We start from the raw sequence: 19,770 nt of genomic DNA on the forward strand, positions 1-19,770 counted from the left end.
GAGACTATAGAACAGATCCTACGTAAAACGTGGGAGCATCACTTGCAAGGACTGGTCTTGGGGATGTGCTCATTTGCAGCCTGCTCCCAAGCCGGCTGTTGTTACATGCTGCCTCTGCCGACCACCCGTCCCCCTCTGCCACGGCTGTTGTCCCCTGCCTAACAGCCGGTTTCCCACCAGAGCGTGGGTGCACTCCTGGGGTTGGCGGAGGAGACCTGCTTTGCACCGCGTTCTGGCCTATCGGGGGCTGAAAGGCCACTGTGGAAACCTAGAGGTCACGTTTTAAGAAACAGGAGGCCACCACAAAGGTCCGAATCCAAATCTGCCTCTTCTGGACTTTGGAGAAGAGCTTCAGCTGCCAACGCAAAGGTTGTTATTCAGGGCCGTCTCCGAGAGGTAACCAAACCCTTCGGGGCTGTGAGATGTTTTATTAGGAGACGGGGCCCTGGTGTTTCCGTCACCAACGACGGCCCGCGAGGTGGCCCCAAACCGCTCTGATTCCCGGCGCGAACCCGGCTCGCCGCCACCGCCCGGCCCGTGGCCAGCAGCTCCCAGAGTGGCCGCCGAAGCCCGGCAACACAGGCCGCGAGGGCCAGCCTGCCAATGGCGGGAGACTGGGACCAGCACCGGGACCGGAACCGGGGCCGGGCCGGTCGGGGCCCCTTGTGACGCGTCAGCTGTTGCCAAGCGGGAAGGAGCGAGCGGAGCGGCGGGCTGGGAGGCCGGCGGCCATGGGCCTGCGGGCGGCCTGGGCGGCGGGGCGCCTCGCCCTCCTCCTAGCGCTGTTGGCCGCGGGCAACGGCGACGGCCGCGGCGAGGACTTGGCGGCGGAGGAGGCCGAGGGGAGGCGAGTGGAGCCGGGTGAGGAGGGCAGCGGCCGGGAGGCAGGAGGGAGGCGGGTGAGCCAGCCTCGGCCCCACCGACACCACCCGCCCGCGCCGAGGGGATTTCTGCCCCCTGTCTCGCTCCCTCGCTCTCTCCCTGGGCTGCCCCCCGCCCGGTTCCGCCGCCGGGAGAAGTTGACTGGGCCCGGCCGGGTATTTGCGCGGCCGCCGGGAGTCACGGCTGGTGAGCAAGGCTGAATCACCGCCCGGGGGTGACGATTTCTCCTTCGTGTCATATGCAGACAGTGGGAAGGTGTCAGAGTGTGTTCAGTGATTTATTAAGTCATGCAACATCACCGGCGCCCTCCTGGAGGGGGAGGACTGGGAAACGGGGAAAGCTCTGGAGCGACGTGTCGCTCCGGGCGCGGGAAGCGTGGGCTCCGGAGAGCCGGACATACGCACACCCTCTCCGTCTGGTAGCGCGGCCGGGCAGCGCAGCAGCACAAGTCCGTCCAACCTGCTGCTGAGAGCGAAGCCGGCTGCCCGTCGAAAGACCTCCTTCTGCCGAGAGGGGACGTATCGCTTCGGGCGGCGTGTAATGCCGCTCCCCCTCTTGTGTATAGCTGCCACCCTCGTCGCTGTGGGAATCGTCCACCGAAGGCCAGCTCCCCTTGACGGCCACGTTATGGGCACAGGCCTGAGCTGCCCGGCTTGCGAACCACGCGGGGACGGTGCTAGTATTTCCCTCTGACCTCCGGGAGCCCATAAGTACTAAGCCGCAGCGCTCAGCAAGAGCGACATGACCTAACTCACGAGTGACTCACGAGTGCGAAGCCCCTGGGCTTCGCAAGGCTGCCTTTGGGCGCTGCCTAGCGACGTGGGGAGTAAGACTCCTAGGGGCTTTGTAAGTGTTTGTCAAAATATTCTGCGTGCGTTCTGTGATGTGACTTGTAATTAAAAGGGTGCATAACGGGAAAAAAATTCTGTTCTGCATAGGTTTTACAAGGCTTCCAAACGTGGAGAGGAAGGCAGGCTGCCTTTGCTGTGCTGGTACTAATTGCAGCCCCCTGACAGGAATGTAAATGCAGTTCTTTAGCACATTCTTGTCTCAGCATGTGTGGGATTTACATATATAACTCCTATTAATGCTAATGGAAGCTATATACATAATTCTCTTTGCACAGGGCTGACACTATATTTTTATCTGAACCTGATGCAACTGGAAACAGCCATCTTATATAAGTGGAAGGGATCAGCAGTTTCTTATAGGAAGCTTTCTTAAAATTTTGGTTCATTGAAAATATAGGGAGGGAACGCAAGTAAAGGAAGCTGCAACTTTGTATTGTAATGTTGCGGTGGAAAATTCATAACATTAGTATAGAATATTACGCAGGGAATTATCACTGACTCTCGTGTCGTTTCCTTTACAGTTTCTTTTTGTTGTTTTTAATTTAGTTAAATCAGAAATCTGGATCAGTGGTCTCTCATTGACTTGTTAATTTAGAACCAATCAGAGTTTTAATGTTTGGACATGTTTGCGTGTTTATCTGGGGTATCAGCACTTAGAAAATACAGTATCGCTTTTACTCAGAGCTGTTGTCTCTTCCAGCCAGTTCATCATTCGGAAAGTGTGACAAAAGGCTAACGTTGTGCGTTGGAACGCTCCTGTAGCAGGAAGCATCCTGAACCTTCCCCTAAAATTAGGAGAAATTTACTTTCACTGGTTAGGAAAGTCCTTCTACCTCTTGTTAGTAATATGTGAAGTTTTGAGTCTCCGATTGTTGCTAAAGCTTTTTCATCATCATCACCTTTTTAAAATTTGTACCTGGATGGGAAATAGCAACTTCTCCTTTCAGAAACAACAACATCCTGCAATGGCTATGCTTAGCTTGTCACCTCAAAATTGAATTACGGTAATGTATACTTTCCAGGGTATGAGTTTGGTGCTTATTCTGATCTGATATGAACTGTCAGAAATCTGTTGAGTTAAGAATTTGCACCATCTGAAAATGCCCTAGCCCTCCCTCCCATTCATTTTTACGTGCTTACATTTATTCTGCACACGCGAACAAGCACAACTCATGTTGTGCCAAAGTGAATACAGGCCTTTTTAAACATGATTGTATTTAGGCTGTAGACAGGATCTTTAAATTCTCTTCCTCCTCTCTGCTATGCTGGGGTAGTTGTTGGTAGACAAGATTGTTGACTGACTGTCATATTAATTTAAACGAAGCCAAGTGAAACGTGATAGGATGTCCATGGTGAGAAATGTCTTCTGAAGAAGCTGATATTTTGTAAGGCTTATCTGAGACAGAGTTTGATGATACGCTAGGCATTTTAAAAGATGTCTCTGTTTTCAGAGGGTTTTAATTTAATTTAGTCATTTTTCCCCTATGTACTGGATAAGGTTTTGGAGTCTTACATTAACATTAAACTGAATGTTAAGTCATTGTTTAAGAATTGCTGTGCCTATGCTAAAAGACTGTTCTGATGAGCACAGCTTATATGCTGAAATAAATGTCAAAACCATAAAGACAGTTAGAGATAACAGAAGAATAGGATTTTGATGGCTCATTTATAATGTTGGGAAAAAGAGTTCAGTATCAGTTTATCACTGTGGAGAATGCAATGTGCAGCTGTGGTGTTAATCCTTTACTGTGGAGGAATACAGGTTTTATATTTGTATATCACTGACTGCAAGAGAAATGGATCCGTTCCTTTCAACCTGAGAAATTTAAAGTTTTGGATAGTATGTGAAAATGTAAATGTTACGTAAAGATTTAGTAGCAAGAAGTGATATATAAACTTGCATTACTACACAGAAATAACATTTTGTAAACATAAATCTTGACTATAAAAAACTGAGAGACAGTGAAAGCAAACTTTACATTGGTAAGTATTTGTTATCAGAAAAAAATAATCTGAGTAGGCTGGACTGGCAATGCAGACTTGTAAAAAGAGTCATAATGACTTGTCTTTTCTGTTTGCTTTTGGAAGATTAAAAAGACCTACTGCTTATTTAATGAATTATTTCCAAAAACACTTCCCTAAGTTACTTTTGCTATGAAACAGCTACTGTATCTCTGAATCCTTATAAACAAACATTCAAATTGCATGCTAATAGAAATAAAATGTATAATCCCTATTTGAATCCCAGATGGAGATGGGAACCTTTTGCTTCTGCACATTCTGTGAAACCCATTCCACAACCTCAAAGTAGCATAAAAAATGGAAGGAACCCAGTCACAGTGATTAAAACTCCAATACCTAATTAAAATATCGTACCTGGTTGACTCATCATTGTGCTAGCTGTCTAAACTTGACCTTGAAGTGTGATGGGGAAAAAATCATGTGGGAGGGCTTATGTTAGCCAGAAAGAACAAGGAAATCAATTAACTGAATATTATTTAGTGAAAATTCTTCTTAACTCTTTTCAGTGAAGATCTATAATTTGCATACAACCTAGACACTGCATTTTCCAGAGCATTCAGTAGCCTAATTTAGCATAATAGGCTATCTTATAATAAAAAAACATTTTTTTTTCTCTTAAAGAATCATCTTAAGGCTTAAACATGAATGGTATTCACACTGAATTTTATTATATAATTTTGAAAAATGTATTATTTTTGTGCTGTAGTTAACGACAGCAAAAATGTTGGCAAATTTCAGATGTCAATTAAAAAATAGAAATAATTTCAAGTAGTGACTTTCCTGTTAATTAGGCATACTCACCCCTGTGAGCAGGTTTCGTTTTATTAGCAAAGTAACTTTAGTCTTTGTATTCAGGTCTGAATGCCACCGTGCCCAGGGAGGTAGAAATTGGAGTGTGCACAGTCACATGTGGTAAGTAGCAAAGCAGATGAATAAAACATATTGTCATTTGTTTTTGAAAAAAAGTGCTAACTGTAGCAATTTAGCAGTTGTAATTTGCTTGCCCTCATTCACCTCTCATTGATTTCAATTGCCAATAACTATAATTAACAAAAACAATCAAGCTGATTGTCATTAGAAGTTTAGGTCAGATCTGTTGTTTTATTAATTTCACAGCCTGCAAGCTCCTATTTTAAACCAGTTCCCTACGTTTATTGGCACATGAGCTGCCTTCCCCAAAGTAACAATTTTCGCTATTTGTGAACATCTGTGAGATGTTCAGAAGATGAAAGATCTTCTGATGCTTCTCACAGATGTCTTCCCACATACAATATTGCCAAAAAATTGCTTGCCTGCAGTATCCTGTTCTCTATTCCACATTTATACAATGTATAAAGCATGCAATGGAGAGGAGAGGTGTCACTCTGGAGTAGGAAGGGAGAGAGGAAAAATGGGTTGAGCCTGAAGGCGACATCTCTTTTTAGGGTGGTGATAGGAATTGCAATAGGATGGTAATTACATTGCTTAGGAAGCAATCTTGAATCAGAAATGCTATTAAATTTGTTCTGAACAAACTCTGCTTCTCATAAGACCATAGAGAAAAAAAGAAGAGTTGAGTGTTTGCCCTCATCAATCTGATGTTCTTTTCTAGAGTATGCCTTTTTTTTTCCAGACACTTTTGCGTATTTCCGATGATAGGAATTCCTTGATTCCCTAAGGGAAACTCGTTCACATCTTAGAACATTCTAGTGTTGGGAGGTTTTTTTGCTCTTACTTACTTTATTATTTCCTTTCCCTCACTTCATAACTTCCTAGCTGGTTATATGGTCAGCATCCTCATACCATACTCTTTTACGGTCATACTCTTTGGATTCTCTAGAAACTGAGAAGCTGTTTCTTATGTCCCATCCTTTTGGCGGACCTCCTCTCCAATGCCCTGTATTTTCAGGAAATTTCACTAAGTTTTATCTCAGTTTTATGTTTGGTCTCTCAGATTTAATATGTAAGCCTTTTAATACTGCAAATTGTATACATCTTAGTGAAGAATCAGGAAACGCAGGCTATAAGAAAGAAGAAAAATACATCACCTCATATCTGGAGTTCAGATAATGTTTGTAGCCATCGTTTGAATCCTGGCTGTTCCATGTTTTTCTGTTGAAAGGCTGAGAGGTAGCCTCTTAGTTCTCCCAGCAAAACTGTAAGCTGCTTGTCTTCTCTGACAGAATTTGTGTGTCTCCTGAGCAGAGCTTTTTAAATCATCCCTTTGAATGTGATATACTTCCACAATTTTAGTATTCCCATAGTTAAGACATGCTGAGATTTTTCCTGATGAATGTGACTACACTTAAACTAGCACCCAGATTTTATCATGTCAGCCTTTTGGATTTCCTTAGATTTCCTGCCTTTTTTTGTTGTCTAAAAATTACACGGCACTGAAGAAAGCGGAATGCCTTTCATGAAAGCATCAGTTCGTTGCCATTTGCACCTCTGTCTGTGCAGCTATGAGATGAGACATTCTCTGCAGTGGAGAATGATTCTTGTTTTTTGTCAGTTCCAATAAGTGGTGTTGTCTCCCTCTGTCACTCGAAGTACTGTTTCATGAGTTATATGACATCTCTAAAAGATTCTGAAATCCATTGGTTTATATACTACACATTGAAAGAAGGCAGATGCATCAGAAATGCAATATTCAAATCAATTTCCTATTTATTGTTATAGTGTAAGGGGTGGTTAACTCTCCTCTCCCCATGCCTGTCAGTAAACAAAATGCTCCTGGAATAATGGCAAAATCTTCAGTGTTTACTGGGCCTAAACATATTCCTTCCTCCCCCACATGCTATGTCATTCCAGTGAACTGTGTACACACTGTTTGGCAAAAACAATTACAGCACTTGTTTTGAATTTGTTTGTAATTGTTAAAATGAGGATGTTCCCATTGAAATCCTGATAATGAGGGCGAATACTTTTTGCTTAATTGAAATATGCATGGAAATTTTCCGTAATGTTTATGATGGGCTATCTCTTGTTCTTCAGTACAACCCTCCATGTTGCTGATGGAGTCCTGATGGTCAACACTGGTTTTCACCTCTTTCATATTACTGACCAGCACCCTGTGCGGTCTCTAACAGGCTTCATTTAGGAATGTGTTAATGATATTCATTTGTCCCTGATTGCTGGTTACTGTAGGCTGGATCAAAACTCTCCAATCCCAATATCAGGAAGCTTTTAGTGCCTTCAGTTTCGCATGACCTTGGTGGGAGTTGAAGGCTCTTAGACAATCACAAGACTGGAGGCAGTCTGTGCAGTAACCTCTGTACTGAATTGGCAGTCTGTACAGTAACCTCTGTGCCATCTGATTTGAGCATGTAAAGGCCAGGTGCCTGAATGCTTTGATGTTTAAAGTGAGTTAACTGTTTTGAAGCACATACATCACAACTTCATTTTGAACTCGTTTTCTGTAAGAAAAATTTTGAATACATTTTGAATTCTTTTTCTGACACGTAGTGGCACAGTGATTCTAAGGTTCTGTCTCCCTGTAGCGCAAAGTCTGACAGAAGTAGATGTTTGTCTTGAAATCTGAGATAACAACGTGGGATAGCTTTAGCAGGCACTCAGAGAAGGTCTGTTCTGCCTGGCGTTTGATAGATGCATCATATTAACATCCACGACAAAGAAGGAGAAAGCAAAAATAATGTTGGAAGAAAATGGAGAAATGCTGAGTGAAAGATATCCCTTCTTTTTTTTTTTTTTTTTTTGGCCAAAGGGATTGGCATTCGAGAAGTTTTGTTAACCAGTGGATGCCCTGGGACTGAAAAAAAATGTATTGTCCGTGTGGAGGAGTGCCGGGGACAAGTAGACTGCGGATGTAAGTAGAACACTGTGATACAGGAACCTAGAGCAAATAAGCTAATTCACAGAAAATATCCTTATTCTTTGTGCATGTGGTGCAAGGAGAATGAAATCATTTCATTCCACCCTCCAATTACCCTACAGAGCAATCTAGGAATGTTTCAAATTTCATTTCTATACTGTTTTGCATTTGATTTTAAGACCCTGTATCATTTTTCTCCTTTTCAATTTTGTAGATATGTATATAGTTCTAAATATTAGACCAAACAAAAAAGTATTTGAAGTAATTTTAAGGAAAAAATGATGACTTTCCAAGGAACATTCTGTAGGTTGAAGAATTATGAGCTTTATGGTCTATACAGAGGTAGTTTCAGAGAGTAGATGATGTACCTATTAAAAATTCCTCCCATAGGGGGAAAACCAATTTCTGACAGCCCTGACAGCGTGAAGATGCTGTGTATTTTTATACCTCCTGAAAATCGATTTAAATATGTTTGGAAGATGTTAATTCCAAACCAGGTAAGTAACTGAACCCCACTTTACGCAGAAAAAACTACATGCTTAATGTGTATACCACATGCTCTAAGCGACTTGTACAGACTTCTGGGCTGATTGTTTCCTTTGCTACCATAAGGCAAAAAAGCCCTGATTTCTCACTGGCAAGTTGGTAATACAGAGACTTACAGGCCTTTGCACCTTTATGGAGCTTCAATTTCCTTTTTGTTTAAGGGAAACAATGATTTCAAGAGAGCAATATTTCTTTGCTCTTATTTCAGAAAAGTTGGGCTTAGTGCCTGATGAGTGAATCCATGTCAGCAAGTCACAACCACATTGCCCTTCACAGTTATTCAAACAGGACGTGCTGAACAGATGGGAGGACTTTTCCCGGGGTGAAGGAGTCCCGACATGTTGAAAACTGTTGGGATAAAATAAGCACTTTTCTGTATGTCTAATACAACGCAACTCTGCTTTGCAAATTTGAAAAGAGACTTTCTTTTTTCTTTTTTCTTTTTTTTTTAATATGGATAGCCAGCACTCATTCTTCCCAATGATTCAGCTATTATGGAAGTACGCAGAGATACCCATCCAATTACTTTCCAGTGTGAAACTCAAGAAAAGGGAAATGTAATTGCCTCTGTAAAATACACAGTCTACACTACACCTGGTAAGCTCACAGGGATGCTTGCAGTGCTCTAGAAGATAAGGCCTTATGTTCGTTATGTAGTACTCAATCTTCATAAGATTGCATGTCACTGGTAGGGCATAGGCAGGAGCTCGTGTGCTCTGGTAATGACTGTCATGAAATGCAGGCCAATAAAAGAGAGATATAAAATGAAATGACGGAATGGGAATGAAGAGGCTTCTTGTGGTAGAAATGAGTATTTTCTTTAGCTTTGTAAATTCCAGATGAAATAAGCAGCTTCTCCTTTTAGCTGCTCATTTATAACTGCACCCGGGTTGGTCAGCAAAGACTTCTTTTTGTCTCAGTAGGTTGGAAAGGTGATTGGTTACATAGAAGCAGCAGTACATCAGGCAGTTCTACACTAAGACTCCTTTCCGCTACAGCACTGAAGCAAGAAAGCAACCTTTTGAGGTTTCTCTTTTAGCTGCCATCTGGAATTTTCTAACGCACAATGGATTTAGAGAAGATTAATACTAAAAAGAATATGTCATAAAACAGTTCCCCTGTAACATCTTTCTCTCTTCCTCTGCTAACAGGATTTTTTGCTCACTTCATCAGGAAAGGTAGCAGTAGGCTGATTTACTCAAACCATGAGGATAGCCTTGTGGAAACTGTAGCTTTCCTAATCACAGGAAGGGTGAAAAAAAAACCCTCCTCATCAAAATGTCAAGTTTTCCCTGAAATAATGAGGATTCAGCTGTTAGGCAAAAACACAGCAGACTAGAAAGAAAGAAATCCTTGGGGAGACCCCCTCCCCCTATCTCTCCCTTCCATATTTACCTGGGTAAAACAGTCCAGCCTAAACATCCTGCTTTTAGTCTTTCTCTTTAATAAGATAGGCTCTTTCCTCTATCTATCTTGAGGTCCTTTCTACCATTTTGCAGTAACCAAGAATTTATTTCTTTTCTAAATCCAACTGGCAGTCACAAAACACCCAGCGCTTTGATTATACCAATTTATATTCTGTTTTTTTTTTTTCTTCTCCCACTATTCAGTCCGTACGTTTCCTTTTGCACAAAGAGGAAGCTTCCTTTTTGAGACCTGCATTAGCAGAACGCATAATCTGTTTTAGGTTTCAGCATGCAAAATAGTCCAATTGACTTGAGTTGGTGAGTCATCAGTAGGACGATTCACACACTTATATTTAAACTGTGATTAAGTAGTTTTGGTGAAAAGCATTCGGATTAAGCCTATCCAACAGACATAGCCACTGAGAACTTCTATAGAATAGAGACTATTGTCTATGGCTATGCAGAAATCTGAAGAAGACAAATTCTAAGATTTATTAAGTAGCTTCAAAAAAGGAGTGGGTTGTCATGCTTAGTGCCAAGTTACCTTCCTTTAGCTTTGTCCAGAGATGTGTGCATAACCAAAGGAGTTTCTGGGCTTTGCTCCCCTAGAGCTGCCATTGTTTGGACTTTAAAAATTACCAAATCTTAGGAGGAAGAAGTTAGAAGCAGAAGTTTTGATTGAGACTTTCATCATATAAATCCAGTTTTTCTATCTATGGATGGTCTGAAATCTAGTGAGATCAGAATACTATTTACTTTTCCAACAGAATCAGGAGGAAATTAGAACGATCTCCTTGACAGCATCAACGTATGCAGAAAGATTCCTTGTGTGTGAATGTAGATTTTCTTAGCAGCTGCCTCATAGTTTGCAGAGCTGTTGTTATTCAGACTTTGGAAAGGGGTAATGTTTCTTGCCGCTACATAATACTGTCTTTTCCAGTTCCTCACTAAATGATTTTTTGAAATGGAGGTTGAAGAATTTCAAATGTAGCCATGCAAGATGGTTTCTCTACATAGTTCAGAAAATTTAAGTCTTTCTGTTCAGCGAACAAGTTTTCCTTTGCCATTAGCTCATCTCCAACCCAAAGTGTAGAGAAGGGAAAAATCACAAAACCGGTGTCAGAAATGGAACTCATTTTCAGGCAATCTACAGGACTGAACTGGGTTTTTTTCATCATCCAAAACTGGCCACAAAGATTTCAGGTCAGCATGAGTCGGATAGGTAAAAACTGGCTCTAGGGCAGAGTCTCATACAGACTTTGGGAAGTGTATTTGAATCAGCTGAACAGTCAAATCAGTGTTAGTTAGGAAGAAAGTAGGCCTGTTTATTAGCTCTTCAATTACTTTCTTTTTTTCTCCATCTGAGATGATTCTAGCCTTCTCTCTGAGTCACTCAAGTCCGTAAGCTTAAGTTTGTATTTTGTCTTTCTCAAGACCTTTCAGATTCCCTTTGCTCTTCCACAGTGATAACTTTCTTTGCGCTAGTCCCAGAGGTACAGGACAGGGCAGAGGAAATGCAAATGCTTTTGCTTAGTGGCTAGCATTTCTTCTTTTCACTAGAAGAAAAGCCTTGAATAGATCAACAGAACTAATAATAATCGAAGCAACCAATAAGGGGCAAATGGGTTCACTTTGGTCTCGTGTTTTCTCCTGTCTCCGGTGATCTGTTGTTTTACCCACGATAACAGCAGGGGCCAGATTCAATAACAGTTCAGGGCAGCAATAGCAACACACCATTTGAGAGTCCGGCCCCAAAGCCAGCAGTCAAAATTACACAGCACGACATTTTCTGGTTCAGATTTTGAGGATCGGGAGGTGAGAGCAGGGAAGGACGCATGTTGCAAAAGGGCAGGTAAAAGATCACAGAATTTGGATATATGTGCCACGTGGAAGTACTTAGTATGTCTTAATTTTGTAACTGTCCACTGAGAACTTCCATATATCCTTACTCCACTAATCACTGCACTGCTCAGTGACCTTCTATTGAATAACAGTAATGACCATGTTATATGAATGAACAGTGTTTAGCAGTTTGGCTCTTTGCTTTGTTTTCAGAACCGTTCACACTGGTGGGTACTCTTTGTCTTTCACACTAATCTGCTGACAGAGAAAGAAAGTATTTTATCTTCAGCAAAAATTGCTATGATCTCTGCAAGGCAAATCCCATCTCTTAATAACTAGAATTTCTGTATGTCCTTCTTACTAAATCACTATCCTGAAATACAGTAAACGGTCTTCTTCCACACTCCCGCCTGTTATGTTGTTAGGTGTTTTGTGACGGCTTCAGAGCCAGAAGGCAGTTTATTCACATTTTCTAATAATAGTCCTGTGGGGGGAGAGGTTTTTGTAAGGGAGGAGTGTGAGGGTAGAGAATGATCTTCCTTATTGTGATCTGTGAAGGGTGTCAGCCTTGTGAGATCCTGACTGTGCCCCAAACTCCACAGTTCTTATAAGAGAGAGAGAAGATGACGCATGCACGTAGTGGCACTTCTGTGGAGGAGATGGAGGCAATAATGTGCCTGTGTGGACACCAGGCAGCAGGTGTCTCAGAGACTGTTCTAGCGCCCATTTCTCTTCCGTTCATTTCGTGGTAATGATTTCAATGCCAGAGCTTCCTTTAGAGGAAAAAGGCGCATCTCTGTAACACGTTACTGTGCAAATGCTTAATACACACGGCCATGTTTTCCTTGCATTTGCACAGTAATGATTTGGGGAATCCCAGTGCCCAAGTAAAACAGTTTGCACCTCCTCTGTGTTTGTGTGTGTGTGTGTGTGCGTGCACATGTGTATAAGTGTAATCTTGCGCTCACATTTGCATATATCTATACATTTTTTAACGTGTAGGAAGAGTCTCAGAAATAATCTGGAAGAGAAACAAAAAGCTATGCATCACCATTATATTAAGGAAAGGAAAAAAAAAGAAATAGCCTGCAGAGGCAGAATTTCATTCCCCCCTGCTAAACTGATATATACTATCTGGATCTGAAAACAAGTGGAAAAAACTTCTGTTGGCTGCTGGACCATGTAAACAATTGTTCAAGTGACTGCTTATAGATGTACAGTCAACATCATGGTCTAGGAGGAACTCCAACTCAATGAAAAATCCAGGGGAAGAGGGGGATAAAGAGGAACAGTGCTGCTGGCAGAGGCAGCGGGTTTCCTTTTGCTAGAAGTGGTGAGGAACAGCAGGTGCTCCAGTTTCTTGACGTATATAATTTTCAGTATTGTGAATCTGTTTCTTAGTGAAAAAATGACTGAATAGAATGCAGAGACAGAATTTGTATTGCTGACATTTTCTGGAGGGAAATACTAGCAGTGGCAACAGATGCCTCTGAATGTATTTGGATTTAAACAAATTAGAGGAGAGATGGCTCCATGAAGGCTGAAGACAGTCCAGAGATATGCTGCACTGCATGGAAACCAAAGGAGCATTGTTAAATTCTGTGGTAACCCATGGAAATACACTTGCTGGGCTATGCCACAGCAAAGAGTATGTGTTCTCTCTTTTAGAGCTATCCTGCTCTGATGCTTGGTGTGAAGGAGGTATGTGCTGAATCTCTTCTGGCCCAGATGAGAAAGCAGTAGCTTTCTAAGTTCCTTGAGTCAGATCCTACATGGTGGCTCAGCCTAAATGTTTTGTTCTGATGGCACTAAGAAGATAAAAAAGCTGCCAAGCTTCTTAGCAACTAGTACCAGGCATACAAATGATACTTTTGTTTCCTCTAATCCAGCATGCCGTCCCCACATTATCTAAGCAGGAAGGGACTTGGGTGGAGGGACTGTATGGTGTTTGGACCATTTGGAGCTGGGGAAAAGACCCCCATGAGCTATTGCCAGCACATTCCTGACCACAGGACTGGTCTCAAATCAGGAAGCCCTGATGCAAGCTAGGTACTAAATCTGGACATTCCTTCTTTTCCTTCCTTCCTGCCTTGTTCTGACTCGCACAGAGGAGTGAAATTTAGCTCCATAGTTTAGATGTAGAATTGAAGTACCTACAGTCTAGAGCTAAATCCAACCCTTGTATTTCATTTAAGTTGCACTCCATTTTTAATCAAGATGAATGTAAATAATCAATGGGTATAGTGAGAATGCTAACCTTTCAGTACGGTTGGAGAGTCCTGAAAAATATATTGGCAGTAGACAATCTGCTTGAAACTAGCAGGTATGTTATCGGTCTTTTTTTGAATTGTAGAAGCCTAGAAATTTTCAGTAGAGGTGCACACCATTTTAGGAATTTTTGTACAATGTAATTGTGGAACATATATGAGATTGCTTTTCTTCATCATTTTTTATGATGAAGTAGTCCATAGACCCCCCCCCCAGTAGGTTGTGAACTTCAAGTTGAAAACCATTGAACGAGACTTCGCATGTTTCAGAAAGGAAGTTTTTTTCTTCTTTGACTAAGCTAAATGAACTTTTGGAAAAAGCTAGCGTAAATACTTCTTTGGAATCTTAACTGTAAGCAGAAGATGTTTTAAGCTATGTTCCGGCTGTAGCAAAATTCTTACTGACTGATTGGAAGTGTTGCCTGGACTTCAGCAGTGTGGTCAGGGGCTTAAGAGCACGCCTGATATGAATCAGTCTTTGCTCATTGTAAAACAGCTTATTGGGAAGCCGCTTTTCTGTCTGCTTTCTGCTTGCATTTTGAAGATGTCTGGATGTGATCCTGGGCAATATGCTCTAGGTGACCCTGCTTGAGCAGGGAGGTTGGACTAGATGATCTCCAGAGGTCCCTTCCAACCTAAACGATTCTGTGATTCTGTGTGTGTTTACTTGGAAGACGTCCCCTCTGTATTATCAGGTTGTCTCTTGGGCAGTTCTAGTTCTCGACTATTGGAAGAATTTCCTTCGCAGAAAGAAAACTTGAGTAGATCGAGAGTGGATAGAGTAAAACTTGCTTTTCATATCAGCCCGCTCCTCTTACAGCCTGTAAGCAGAAGTATCCTTAGAGCTCTAAATTCACATTTTGCCAAGGAGCAAAACAAACTACTAATGTATTTGTAATGAAACTGCAAAATCAAAGATAATTTTAATTAATGTCCATTCCCCTCAACTGCATATAATTCCAAAATGGCACAGTCTAGTCAGTGAAATGAATTAGTCTAAAAGCAGGTAGCTCTACTTTGTTTGAAAACCCCAGTATTCCGACTTATTTTGTATGATATTCTTATCCAGTTAACCATTCTTACCTGTCCTGTATCTTGCAGAAAGATCAGGAGAATCCTATGGAAGAGCTGTGGTTTAAGAATAACAAAATGAAAATTCTGTGATGCGGGAGAGTGAAACTCAAATGATGTGATGGAAGAGTTGCTTAGTTACTGCAGTGATGACAGTGGAACGAGACCTTATGTAGAAATAGAAATGAAATAGAAATAGAAATAGAAATGGTTTTCCTGCAGTCATTCTGGTACACAGAATTCCTACCAGTGTGAATGAGAATTTGCACACCAGTCAGCAACTAGATAGCACCTTATAGTTTTAGAGTGTATGTGGTTGAGGGAAAATGAAAGAGAAATTAAGGCTGGCTTGTGTAAAATTGTCAAAGCTGGAGGGAACAGGAACGATGTCTGACATTTTGTTGATTTGGTTGAACATGCTTGAACAAGCTCATTTAAATTTCAGAACAGGGTGACAGGGTTTGCCTTCCAGGTATTTCTTTATCCATTATCAAAAAATGGATGGAGGAAATTTGTTGACCAACTTCAGCGTTCTCCACTCTTGTGCTGTTCTTTAGTCATCTCCTAAGGAGTATATCCAGTGTTACATAAAACAGCCTAAGTATTGTCAAGGCCATCAGTTTCCTTAGATGAACTTTCCGAGGTTTCACAGGCTGCAATATTACAAAACATGCTTTTACTTGATATTTTTGCTGCATTTTTCACTCCTCAGTTTCCTGCCGCTGCTTTTAGCTAAGAAGTTCTGCATTTCTGGGCCATGCAGAACAACTCCTTTACATGTTTGGTGGTGATTTGCTTTACATAAAGGATCTACAGACCTAGGTAGAAACAGAGAACTGAAAAGGAGTACGTATGTCGTTGAATCCAGTCCTTTGTTAGCATACTGTCTTTTATCTTAATTATTATCATTACTGTTGCAACAACTGTGATTGATCGTTAGAATTCTTTTGTACTGTGGTGGTACCTTGGTACCTCAGTTCTGGATGACGGAGCGTGTGGTACCAGGCACGGAACAAGGGAGTCATCTCTGCCTCAAGTGGCATACAGTTTCTGCAGTTTCTGGTCATTACTGTTTCTCAGTAATTCATACACCTTATGGGGGCATGTTTTGAAATCTTATATTGAAACAGCTCCTAAAGCAAAACTATTATGATATTAGTAGTTCTTAACATTTACCAAATAGGTACTTTTTTCTCTCTCCAGTTTTTTTTCTTGTCAGTCTTCAGGAACTACAAGCCTTGTTGCACAGCTATGGACACTGCTCTGGGAGCTGCTCTACTAAGGCTAGCTTTGAGATTCGCTAGTATATACATGTGCAGTGCCCTTTTCTGCCACAATTATTTTCGCTAGTTATTTCCTGCCAACATTCGGTATTCCAAGCTCTGATCTTTCTGTCTGCCATTTAAAACCACTAGGTCTTAGACAGTAAGAGTGGAATTCTTCTAACCAGCTGTTTGCATCTGAGCTATCTGTCCAGACTCCCCGTACATCAGTGGAATGGGATCAATTCACCTCAGCCTGGCCATCCAAACGAGGTCAGCTGAGTGTAGCTTGGAAGTGCCTGTTTCTCTCCACTGATTCTATTATAGAGAGAATCTAAGATTGCTAGCTCAAACACCTACATAGTAAAACATCTAAAGTTAAGTGAGTTGAATCCCACTCCATGTGTCTTGATCTCTATTTCCTTGCCTCTTCTCTGGTCAGATGTTCCTTTGCAAAGAAGATATAAAATGTTATTATTCTGATTTAGTAAAAGCCTAACGATTGTGAAAGATGTCAGACAGTAAAGAATCAGGCTCCCTTTTAGTTCTGTTTATGCCATAAAATGACTGACTCATTTGAAAATTTGAACATAATAATGACCATGTATTTCTTTTCTTCAGACCTGGAAACAAGACAACCAAGGAACACAAAGAAAAATATAGTTCTGATCTTTTCCCTGGTAACTGGAATCATTGTGATTGTTGGTGTGATCTTTGCATTAATCTTTATAATTCTTCACTGGTAGGTGGACAGCATACGATATGATTTTTATGTGCTATCTGATCAAAATATGGTATTACTGGTGACAAACATGACTTAGGGTAAATTAATTTAATTTTTCTGTGGTTTAATATTTATGTTGCCAGTAGGGAAAACATGAACAAGCTTCTTCAGATTAGAAAGAACTACTTTGCATTGGAAAGAAGTATTTTGCAAAGCAACTATAGGGATTGCAGATGGGAGGGGAGTGATTCAAAGCAGTAAATGTAAACCTACTTCAATGTACATTTTTGTTCAATTCTCATTTCCATTTCAGGGCTGCTTTAAAAAATATTTGGCAATCAAAATTTGCAAAAGGCAGCAAAGACAAACAGCTGGCCAAAAAAGGTTCACAAAGAAATGTGGAAGAAACAGCCCCTTCCTCAGGGTCAGGATTGGCTTTGAAAGGAAATGCGCCTGGAACGTCAGCTACAGTGTTCTCACCATCTCAGTCAACAACAGCACAAGAAGTGCCACAGCCCTCACCCACAGAGAATGAAGTACAGGAGTCCGCCCAGGACTGGCGGAATGAAGAAAATTAGAAAAAAAGACTGGGTTACATAGCTATATGATATAAAAAAAGATTAAATATACTTGAGATGCTGGTTTTAAGAAGTGCTTTTTATAGTTCATTCACTGGCTTGGATGGCTAAACTTTAAATGAGATGGGTAAAAATACTTCTGTTTTAAGTTGGGCATCACTCCCCAGGTAATTTCATGGTCTGGGCACCTCTGAATTGGAGGACCAGAGCCAGATTTTTGGGAGGATCTTGAAAATGATGTGTTCTCTATGTTGCTGGTTTCATATAGTTTAGGCAAAGACCATCCTTCGTAAAGCGCCCTTATCTCACTGTTGGTCTTCAAACACAATACCTACTATGTAATCACTATGATCCAGTTTCTCCTTGATGCCTGGAAGGGAATATAATGATAAGAAAGATACTGAAAGTTACTTCAAAAGTTTCGTTAAGATACTGAAAGTTACTTCATCAGTTTCATTAAATTTGTACTTGCATATTTGCACACGTAAGCATTTTTGCCAACAAAGGGACCAAAATACGTGAACAGAAGAGCAGCCCCTTTGGGTCAGAACAAAGGTTCGTCTATCTCAATATCAATGGCCAAAAAAGGATGCCTAGAGAAGAGTACAAGAAAAAGACAAGCTTGTATAATGTTCTCCCCATGTGCTCTTCCAGCCTCCTGCTATTTGTATATTTTCAAGCCCAATGCAATTTCTAAGCAGATAGCAGTCTTGAATAGACTTCTTTTCCAGTAATTGTTCGGCGCCCCCTTGTACCCATGTAAACTTATGTCCTCTACAACATCCTATGGCAACATCCTATGGAGTTCCACAGCACAACTATGTCTGTTGTCCACTTTGAACCCACTGCTTGCTAGCTTTATTCGTCACACCTGTTCTTGAAAAGGCAGTGAAGTGTCATTCCCCACTATGCTCTCCCTGCCACTGATGATCTTTTAGGCCCCCGTTATGTTACCCTGGTTATTTGCTTTCTAGACCAAAAAGTGCAAGCTTGCTTAACATTTCTTCATCCACAAGCTGTTCCATACCTATGACCAACCTTGCTGACCTCTAAACCTTTTCCATTATGTAATTACTCTGTTTATGAAGACGCTTTCTGTTTGTATAAATAAATGTTATTTGATGCAAATAAAAAAAATAAGCTGTTCTGATAACATGTTGAAAAATTGACTGTGTAGTGATTAAGATTTTTAATAGATTTTACAATTAACTTTCTCTCTTGAGTATAATAGAAACTCTGAAAAGGGGCCAAATATCAAGCACTCCAGGGTAGAGAATGGTTCTCAGTAAAGAACATCGTTGCAAAAAATGGTAAAAAAATAGATTGGATGTAGTAACTCATCCTCTCAAAGAATTCCTGTTCTCTTCAGTTCCTGTATTGCTGCAGATGTGCTAACCACACCATCTGCACATCCTTAAAAAAGCGTTACCATATTTTTCATAGATACATCATTTTGTTTGCTGTTTAGTGAAAAGATCATTTACATTTTTTTTTGGAAAATAAAACATCATATTTAAAATGACATGTACTTAATTGTATAAAAATATCTTTTTTAAAAAGGAAATGATATTTCTGGTAACACTATCATTGCCTGTGTCATTTTATATCATTTGACTGACAAGCCTAAAAGTCTTTCAACAGTAAGAAGAAAATGCATAGAGAAGGAAAGAGCAGACAATAATGATGTTGCTGTTTGTAAAACCAGTTTACACATTCAGAGTGAGTTTTTACCCCATGCAGTCAAAGCTAGCCTGTTGCAGTGAGTCTGGGATTAGGTATGGGATGCTGGTCTTAAAAATAGGCCAAAACTAGTTGTTTTTACTCAGAAAAATGTTCCCACTGAAATTATAGTTAGTATAAAACACTGTCCCCAGCTCAGTGATTGACTTCTGAACTACTGCTTTCCTGTTGTAACTTGGGTATGGCACAATTAAAAGAGAGAGGGAACTAGATTATTCTTTTTCATAATGATGTGAAGATGTGCTATTACACAACTATTTTATATTTTGATCACATTTGCAAAGAACCCCCGGTCATATTTCGGTTGATATTTTGAAGTTGTAAAATTTCCATGGTCTGCTGGCAAATCTAGCAGAATGTAGTAGATACATAAGCAGACTACTCCAGAAGACGAAATTCAGAAATGGCTGAATTAATCTGTACTTGTAAGTGTGGGGGGTCTTAGGGTAGATCAAGGACTTTTTGCTCTGTATTGGCTTATATTTTGTAAAATATGATTATCTTCAGAATTTTTTTTTGTTCTCTTGTAACTTTTGTACCTTAAAACTTCATACAAAATTAGAAAAAATAAATAATCCGTAAGAAATGTGATGCAAAAGCTGTAGCATGAAACACGGAAGAGAGCCTTGTTGCTCCACGGATAGGATAAACAGGCTGTTCTGTTGTTGAGGTTGCAAACACGCTCTGAAAAGTGAGGAAATTCGGAAAGTTGAGATTAGTCTGGCCAAACAGTCACCATTTTATTGTTCCCTTGCCATGAATGTAAAC

At 40.8% G+C, this 19,770-nt stretch overlaps 1 protein-coding gene across 1 annotated transcript; it reads left to right on the forward strand.

The window, feature by feature from the left end:
- Positions 1-731: 731 nt before the first annotated feature.
- Positions 732-18,421, forward strand: SPACA1 (sperm acrosome associated 1). The gene is made up of 7 exons (XM_068936482.1): positions 732-861; positions 4,611-4,667; positions 7,459-7,560; positions 7,957-8,063; positions 8,574-8,709; positions 16,582-16,702; positions 16,998-18,421. The coding sequence occupies exons 1-7, from the start codon at positions 732-734 to the stop codon at positions 17,260-17,262; spliced, it is 918 nt and encodes a 305-aa protein (XP_068792583.1). The 3' UTR covers positions 17,263-18,421.
- Positions 18,422-19,770: the final 1,349 nt, after the last annotated feature.

This window comes from Struthio camelus, chromosome 3, assembly GCF_040807025.1.
Source record: "Struthio camelus isolate bStrCam1 chromosome 3, bStrCam1.hap1, whole genome shotgun sequence".
NCBI lineage: Eukaryota > Metazoa > Chordata > Aves > Struthioniformes > Struthionidae > Struthio > Struthio camelus.